General features: G+C 46.8%; 1 protein-coding gene across 3 annotated transcripts in view; it reads left to right on the top strand.

Moving 5' to 3' along the window:
- ELP3 (elongator acetyltransferase complex subunit 3) overlaps nucleotides 1–2,169 on the top strand; it is a 103,360-nt gene extending 101,191 nt beyond the window's left edge. The window contains exons 15-16 of one of the 3 annotated variants that reach the window (XR_006817499.1): nucleotides 472–1,448; nucleotides 1,568–2,169. Coding sequence is in view for 2 of the 3 variants with exons in the window: in XM_045998561.1 (XP_045854517.1) it covers nucleotides 472–548 (77 nt within the window). In the remaining variant the exon portion in view is untranslated. Of the gene's footprint in view, nucleotides 1–471 lie in introns of all 3 variants that reach the window. The other 2 variants (XM_045998561.1, XM_045998559.1) reach the window with 2 other exon arrangements.
- The last annotated feature ends 7,157 nt before the right edge of the window (nucleotides 2,170–9,326 follow it).

Genomic DNA, 9,326 nt, shown 5'->3' on the forward strand with positions numbered 1-9,326 from the left:
TAGCATTGATTTAATGTGACCAATATTTTGCTGAAATTGTCACTCACTCTGCGGAGGCCGACGCAGACATTAAAGCGCAGCTCTTCCTTCCGGACCCTTTTCCTCCTGGTGCTCCGTGCAGACTCCGTTTCCCACACCTCTTCTCACAGCTTCCCGGAAATGGTACTGCTGTTCGGCTCCGTTGAGAGTGCGGACATTTCATACGCAGATCCACCTCCTCTCACAGGGAGATGTCTGCAGGATTGCAACACACGAGGCTCTGAAATACAGTTTCTGTGTTTTAATACAGCTTGAATTCAAAATAATAAAAATGTTCCAGACTTGTTAAGGTGAGATTCAGTCTGGACTGGAATTTGGTCTGTAAATGGAAGAGGGCAGCTGGGAGGGGAGTATTTGCTGGCTTTTGAGGGTTTTACAAAAGTTAGACTTCGTAGAGACTTTTCTTAACTTCAGTTTTCTGCTGCTTCTCAGGGGTTGGCACCAGGAATTATTACAGAAAGATTGGCTACAGATTACAAGGTCCTTACATGGTAAAGACACTAAAGTAATGGCCAAACCAGCTCACCTTGATGCAGTCTCCTCCCCGGCAGAAAATAAAAATTCAAGATATTTTGAATACTCAACAGAGAGGCTGAGCCAAATGGACCCAGCCTGTGTCCCTGGCAAGGAGCTTCACCCTCATCCTACAGCTGCGGAGACTGGAATCTGCTCTCAGGGCCAGGCTGGATGTCTGCTGACCAAGCCCACCGAGCTTCTGATGCTCAGAGCTCCCACTCGCCCTCCTCTGCATCTTCTCAAGTCACATATCCAGTTCCTAAAGTCTGCATGAAGCCTGCAGTTGACCTACTTTGACTCAATGCACAGTGACGAAAGCAAAGTAACTCATTTGGACACCATCATTCGTGAAATAAAACTAGCTATTGTCATTTGAGGAATAAACTTAGGAGTAGGTTATTTATGTACTGTAGGGACAAAAGGATTGGAACATGGAAAAACAGACTTTGATCTCTGTCCTTTTATTTGATACAAATTCCAGCACAAGGAAATGAGCTTTTGTTTTAATGAAAATCACTCTGATTCCTGTGCTGATGTTTGAAAGAACAGTGTGATGGGGAGAGAGGAATTGAAGTTGTCGGTTGGTGTTTCCAGCCTGAAACAAACCTTCCTCACTTGGAAGTCTGCCATCTGCGATGGGCTGTTACAGACAACCTTTATTTCACAATTTGTCTTGTCTGTACTCTCTTGACCCCTACAAAGCAGCGAGGGCACCACTTCTCCCCAGAAGTGTTTGGCTTCCCCTGTTGTCTGTCCTGAGCAGGGAGAATCTGAGAATCTGAGCTGCCCTGCCTGGGCAGGTGTGGCCCTGAGTCCAGATGCGCTTCCACAGGAGCCATTTCCTGCACCGTAATTCTTTAAGATGGGTTTCGGTTTGCTTTAACAGAAGAAAGGTAAGAGTTCAACACCTATGAATGCAAAAAAGTGGGAAACAAGCCCAAATCTAAAAATAGGGAAAAGATTGGCTTTTTCAAAGGTTCATATTCTAGAACTGCCTCTTTATAACTTCCAGGTGATCTTCGAGGGAGACTCTGCCTGGAGATGGCCAGTTCTTCAGAGCATGGCTTACCCCTCTGCCCCCTGGCTTCTGTGGCATTTTACAAAGGTTTAGTAAATGGAATTTATTCCCCTGAAAGGTTCGAAAAATAAAATCTTCAGCCTACAGAGAAGAATCGTGTAAGGCGTTTCTCCTTTCCCTGTTACACACATAGTGACATTTGCTGTGAATCTGTGACACCACTGACTTCCTCTGGGTGCCACATGCTGTTTCATTCGGCAGCCACATGACGCTTGGCCTGGCGTTCTCAGGGGCGCGTTGTGTAATCTAGCTACTTCTCACTTGTGCTTGTTTTTCCTCTAAAAATGAAACTGTTAAACTCAACGGTGCGTGCACCGCACTAGCTGTTAGTACATATAACGGGGGGCGAGGGAATGGAGAGCGCACTTGGCCCAGCCTTGCCTCTGCCTGCAGTGTGGCTACAGCTTCCACAAGAGCTTCTGTGCCTCCGGTTGCTCGTCCTCAATGTCCTGCTGCCCTAAAGGGAGCCACACGTGTAATGTACAAACGGGTCCCTAATAAAATTGTAAAAAGGCTTATTTTAAAGTAATAGAGCAAGATTTTAAGACAAAATTGCCTAGGAACGTGCCGTTTCTGGTGGCTGTCAGCCGGTGTCCCATCTGGATTTTCATCTCGGGGCACAGGAAAATACCTTTCTTTCTAGCTCATCCTCAGCCTTCCTTGGAGTGAGTCACCTAAGCTTGTGTAAAAGCTGCAGAACTTTTAAAGCTACGAGGGATAGAGGGAGAGCAGGCAGAACTCTTGCGGCCTCTCCTGCCAGGAGAGGCTTCAGCTGCTCTTCTGACTGCCCAAGGTTTTTCTGGCGTGTGTGGTGCTTGGCGCCTCCACAGCCTGGCCGGCCTGGCCCTCTCAAAAACGTGCCCCTCAGTCCCACGGGCCGCTTCTTGAGAAGGATCAGCTAGGCAGGACCTGCCAGCCCTCAGCACGGAAGCTTTAAAGCTTGTGTTTCTGATCCATATTGAACATACCTTAGTAACCACCTCAAGCCTAATTGAATAGCTCTGCTTTTAGTTCACCTTGTTAACTCCCCTGGAGAGTTGGGTTTTTTTGTTTGTTTGTTTTTATTAAGCCATATCAAAAAGAGACAAATCTGAGTAGAAAATAGATTTTAAAAATAGGTTATCACCAAGTGAAGGAGCCTGGTAAAGATATGGTTTCTTAAAGTTGGGAATGGATCAGGTCCCTTTAATGGAAAGATTTCTACTGACCCAAAGGAATAACCTAAAAGTACAACTTAAGAACTAAGACCTGTTCTAGGAGAATAGCTTCAGATTGCAAATTTCTATTTCCAAAGGTATGTGGGTGTACCTATTTTAGAGATTACCATCTAATCGAAAGCACAATTTGTTCATAAAGAACTTACAAACCCCTGAGTTTAAGAAAGAGCTCAAGAGCTTGGTTCTGAAAACCCTGAGGCTCTGGGGGTGTCCCCTTCACCCTTTGAGCTGCATTTAAAGATTTATTCACTTACTTGAGAGAGTGTGTGTGTTGGGGACAGGGGAGAGCAAGAGGGAGAACAAGTTTTAAGCAGACTCTGTGCCAAGCACAGAGCCCAGTGTGGAGCTCGATCTAATGACGTTGAGATCACAACCTGAGCCGAAATCAAGAGACAGTCACTTAACTGAGCCAGCCAGGCACCCCTACGATCCCCATTCTAATGGGAAATAAACACCCAGCTCCTAGGGCAAGTGCGAGGATCAGATGTGGTCATACCGGAGAGACAACGCATAACCATGACATTCTCATATATAAACAGTTGTTACTCTAGTGAACGGACTTCTCGACAGGAGTGTGACCTCGGGCACGTAAACTTCCTCTGCTTCTCAGCAAGTTCCCGAAGATGACAGTAACTCCCTCCTGCGGTAGTTGTGCAGATTAAATAAGCTCATGTATGTGAGGCTCTTAGTACACAGTCTGTTCAACATAAAACACTGCCAGTAGTTGCCGTTATTACATCTAACAAAGTGTAGTCTTTGGCCCATTTTAAAAAGGGAATTTCGTATCTGTTGGCAATAAAATGTGGCTTTTTGCTAGAATCTAAATTTTGCTAGAAATTTGCTAGAAAGTCAGGAAAATAATACCTCTGGTGCTCTGAGACCTTTTGTCCCATCCTCTAGTTGGTCCTTCTAGCTCATTCATCTAAGTCTAGGGTTGCAAACTCTCAGATCCATGCCTAGAGGGACAAGAGACTAGCCGAGACCGGAGCAGCAAAAAGCATTTTAAAATAGCACTGGAGGGACGCCTGGGGAGCTCAGTGGGTTAAGCCTCTGCTTTCCGCTCAGGTCCTGATCTCTGGGTCCTGGGATCGAGACCCGCATCTAGTTCCCTGCTCCCCTCCCTCTGCCCCTCTGCTCATGCTCTCTCACACTCTATAATAAGTAAATAAAATCTTCCAAAAATATAAAATTAAGGTGGCACCTGGTGGCTCAGTGGGTTAAAGCCTCTGCCTTCAGCTCAGGTCAGGATCCCAGGGTCCTGGGATCGAGCCCCATATCGGGCTCTCTGCTCAGCAGGGAGCCTGATTCCCTTCCTCTCTCTCTGCCTGCCTCTCTGCCTACTTGTGATCTCTATCAAATAAATTTTTTTTAAAAAATCTTGTGTGTGTGTATATATATATATATATATATATATATATATATATATATATATATAAAATTAAAATACCACTAATTCTGAGAGCTTCCCAGGACATTGTCCAGTACCAGTATGGCCTCCAGTCCCCCTGTGTGTGCTGGTGACTGTGCATTCAGGGAGACTCTCCAAGGGAGTTGGGGAGCGAGATAGTGCCACACTTCCACGTATGCCCCCGATGCACTTGCGTTTCATTCTGGGCAGGCTGTTTCAAGAATTAAGTTTACGGACTCTTCAAAGAAACTGATTTTAACATTGACAGTCAAATTCGTGCCCGTTAGAAGTAACAAACTGGCTGCTTTTTTATGTCCGAACACGTATGATTGCACTTGCATCTCTTCACAAGCGTGGTCCACCTGGAAAAGTCCCTCAAGGGAAGGAGCTAGGATCTGCTGAGCCCATGGGTCTGGGCCCTGCCTTGGGCCCTTCCCATGCCTCACCCAAAGGGGAATGCTACACTCCCCCACGTGACAAAGGACTACACCACCTGGTGTCCTCTGGGCCTCCAGTCCCAGGCAGGGCCACCACACAGCACAGCTCCAGTCGGTGGCCGTCCCACAGTGTCTGGGTCACACACTCGGGAATACGAACGTGCCCACGCTGCCTGGCATGGCAGCCCAGGTCTGCAGCTCAACGGATTGAGGATTTGAACACAAGTCAGTGACTCAGCCTCTCTCACCCCCTTTCTACCCCCACATTTCCTGGTGTAAGTGGAGAAAACTTTCAGTCCGCTTGTGTTTAAAGCTATTTCAGCCAGCAGGTTCAATGGAGCAATGTGTCTGTTCTTTCATGTTATTTCGTCTTCATAACAAACAACCTGTGAGGAAAATCCTGTCATCATCCCAGTTGTGAAAACTGCACATAGCGGAAGTCAGTGAGGTCATCAAGAAAGAATGTAAAGCAAAGAGGCTTTTTCTTTAAGTGAACATAGCTTGTGCTTCTAAAAATTATATATGCCCATTGTAACTAATTGAAACAGAAAAGCCCAAAGTCCTCTGAGATCCCACCGTCAGCGACAACCACGGTAAACACTGACCAGCCTCCATCCGTCTCCTGCACACACATGAGCAGCTCCACATAAAATGTTCACGCTGTGCACATCGCTTTGTAACGTGACAAAAGTAAACCTCTTTCCGTGTTGCTACACATAGATCCGCTGAATCCTTTTTAATAACTACCTATAATTAATACACCTACAACTACTCTTCTGTTCTCACAGATGCCACAGTTTCAGCCAGTCTTTCATATCTTATATTGTCTTAGCGTCTTATATTCTCATTGTCACAAGAGCTAGAATCCTGAATTAAGCATGGGAGCAGCACGCGTAAGTGGATTCAACACTGAGATTTGCTTCTTTACGCCTTTTCTCTACAAGCATTCATTCATCCATCCATGGCAGGTCTCTTCCCTGTTGCCCCCAAGTCCTTCAGTCCCTCATTCACAACCATCTGACAGGAGCAGGGGGAAGGAGCAAACCTGTCTCGCACTCGCCCTTTTTCATTCAGAAAGCAGCAGCACAGTTGACTGTGAGCATGCCCGATGATGAGAAATATCAAGCAGCCGGTTCACAGAAAGGCACTGGAGTGTGAACATCCTCTCACGGAGATTAGAGTTGACCGAACCTTATCTTTTCTCCCCTGATGGAAATTACTGTTTTGAGTCAGAGCTTTTGCCAGCTAAAGCCCTGCGGTGAAGGTTATCCTCTTGTCTCAGGGCTGATCTTATCTGTGAGGCTAGCAGCTACAAGAAGAGGAAGATGACAGTTCCTGCCATCCCAGCCAGGGCAGGTGGAGAAGGGCTCAGCACCTGAACCTCTAGGAAAAGCCAGTCTGGCTTTGAGCTGCCTGGGATCAAGGCGTGTTTCCACCTGTTGTCAAGCTTTCCAAGAACCAGGGTCTCAGACCGCTACGTATTTGGGGTGCTGGAGCAGCAGGCAAAGGATGGTTTATGTCCATCTGAGAAAAAGGAAAGGAAGGCTGGGAAAGCGTGGGGCGGGGGGGTGCAGAGAAAGGGAAGTAGTACCTGTTGGACAGACAGTCCTGGTATTGCCTCTCCCAACAACCTTCTGAGGAATGATGGCCTCCATTTTACAACTAGAAACCAAGGTCCCAAACAGTGAAGTGAGTTAACCAAGGCCACAAAACTAGGAAGTGAAGAGCTGATCATAAAGGCAATAGTTTGGCATTCACACACCAGCAAAGATCTAAGGACTCTAAAACCTAGGAGCAGTGGTAGCTCTAGAAGTTCTAAAACAAAGGGCTTCAGGGGTGCCTGGCTGGTTCAGTCGGTTGAGCTTCCGACTCTTGATTTTGGCTCAGGTTGTGATCTCAGGGTCATGAGACTGAGGACAGCATCAGGCTCCATGATTGGCAGGGAGCTTGCTTGAGATTCTGTCTCTCCCTCTGCCCCTCCTCCACCCCCCATTCTTCCTCTATCTCTAAAATAAATGAATAAATCTTTAAAAGGGGGGGGGTGCTTCAGGCTGGCAATTGGGTTAGAAAAGGATTTTTTTTTAAGCTACTTTTGCCTAGCAGACACTGTCTGCCTTCACCCCACCTACCTCAAGCTACTTCTTGGCACAACTGCCAGTAAACTCTTCCTTAAAAAACAACTTGATGAAGAAATGCAGCCAAAAAGTACATCCAAATAAAGAACTTCGGACAAGGGGCAATATGGAAAGAAAGAACCAGCAGTAAGTAATCAATCTATTTAATTAGAGAACTGAAACTAACTCTGAAAGCTACTGCTACAGAAATGAATGGACGCTTCTGGGTTAAAATGGAAGACTGAGCACACAGATCTAGTTTGGTTCCCACCAAAGCTCACAAACACAGACTAAAGGGGATTTTTAAAAATCCATACCACAGGAAGAGCAGAAGAGGCAAACGTGGTAAGATTTTGGAAGACAGATAGTAGTAACTCACTTAGCAATTGAAACTGAGCAATGGAAAAAGTTCACAGCCAATACAACTCACACCACAGAAACCAAAAGCCACAAGAACGGATAGCAGCAAACACTGGAGAGGAAGGGAAGAGGCCAAAGTAAGGAGGACTGATAATGAGAGTCATTGGACAGCAAGTAGGTCCTTAGGTCCCTATACCAGCTCCCTCCATTCAGCAGATGCTCTGTTCCCACCTCAGCAATAGCCTGGGGGTTTATTTTCTGAAGAGGGTCAAACAGAGGATCTTTGAAAGAGAACCGTAGACAAAGTTGAAGGTTAGGGTAATATAACTGAAAACAGCATGATTAAGAGAACCCACGCACACCAAACAGTGAGTACTAAAAGTTCCACTCATCTTCCCCAACTCAATTTTACAGACTTTTGGCAGCTAAAACTTTTCCCTGAAGGCCAGAAATTGAAAGGCTCTTCCAGAGACTCCAACCAACCCCAGAGGAAAGACCAAAAAAAGCTGTCATTTGGAGTTCCTCAAAAAAACAACCCAGATAGCAAGATCAGTAAGCCCCAGAGCCACATACTGAATATTTGTATCCCTCCCCACAAATTCATGTATTGAAGCCTCAAATCCCAATGTAACCATATTTGGAGATAAAACTTTTATATATATATATATTTTATTTATTTGACAGAAATCACAACTAGGCAGAGAGGCAGGCAGAGAGAGAGGAGGAAGCAGGCTCCCTGTGGAGCAGAGAGCCCGATGTGGGGCTCCATTCCAGGACCCTGGGATCATGACCTGAGCCAAAGGCAGAGGCTTTAACCCACTGAGCCACCCAGGCGCCCCTTGGAGATAAAACTTTTAAGGAGGTAATAAAGGCAAAGTGAAGTCCCAAGGGTGGAACCTTGACCCAGTAGTATTAGTGTCCTTATAAGGAGAAAACGGGAGAGTGACATCAACAAGATGGTGACGTAGGTTGTTCTGACTTGCTCCCCCTCACAAGGAGAGCAGCTGACAATTATTCATAGGCAAGACACCACTGAGAATTCTAGAACATGGGGATGAGGCTGAAGCATCACCCCTGAACCACAAGAGACCAAGACATCCAGCACTAGAAGGGTAAGGGGAGTGGCCCATGTGGATCGTACTGCCCCTCACCCAGGCTGGAACAGCACTGCACCAAGAAGTCTACCCTGAGCCTATGGTACCTCCAGTGAGAAAAGAAAGCCTATGGTGGACATCCAGCTCCCCCAGCAATGTGAGTGGCTTCCTGGGAACCCTATGGGGATTACAGGGGAAAGTGAGGGGTTCAACCACTAAGAATCAGATTGTGATGGAGAAGGGGGAGGAGCTCACACCAACTAGCAATAGGATCCTGACCCAGTTCCTATCGCAGCACCCTAGTAGTAGTACCAATGCTGTAGCTGCTTTGTTCATTTGCACAGCCAAGATGGCACAGTCTGGCCAGAGAACTTTGCACATTCTAGGTCTACCTAATTTGGGTCCTCAAACAGAGAGTTTTGCTGGGCTTGGAGCCTGCTCTGCCTTCACCCAGACAGGGAAGCTGAGTTATAGCCCAATCCATTGTTGAGTGTAGCTCCTAGACCTCCTGACCAGAAAGTCAGATCAGGAACACCGGGAAGCTGCATGGCCCAACATGCTGAAGCTGAGCAAAGAGAATGGAAGGCAGAGCTGATCTGCAGAGCAAAGCCAGTGACACCATTTGGCCAGAGAACTTAGGGGAGTGGGTTGGCTTGAGTCGAGACCACAAAGAGTCTTGCCAGTCTTGGAGGGTTCCTCGGCTTTGTCCAGGCAGGGAAGCTGAGTCATAGCTCAGCTCACTGCTGAGTATAGCTTCTGGGCCTTCCTGACCGGAAAGCCTGACAAGAACACCAGAAAGCTGTGTATCCCAGCAACACTCTAGCAGAGAGTGTAACTTGCAGAACTGATCATCTTCAGAGCCAGTGACACCATTTCGCCAGGACACTTGGGGCATAGGTTGGCATGAGCCAGTACCACAGACAAAGAGCCTTGTTGGTCTTGGAGCTGATTTGCCCACTCTGCCTGCGCAGGGAAACTAATTTGTATCTCCGCCTATTGTTAGGTGCAGCCTTGAGCCCACTTTATCAGGATCTTAACCAGAGCATCTGGGAAGCTGCATTGC

Source organism: Meles meles, chromosome 2 (assembly GCF_922984935.1).
Source record: "Meles meles chromosome 2, mMelMel3.1 paternal haplotype, whole genome shotgun sequence".
NCBI classification, from domain to species: Eukaryota; Metazoa; Chordata; class Mammalia; order Carnivora; family Mustelidae; genus Meles; species Meles meles.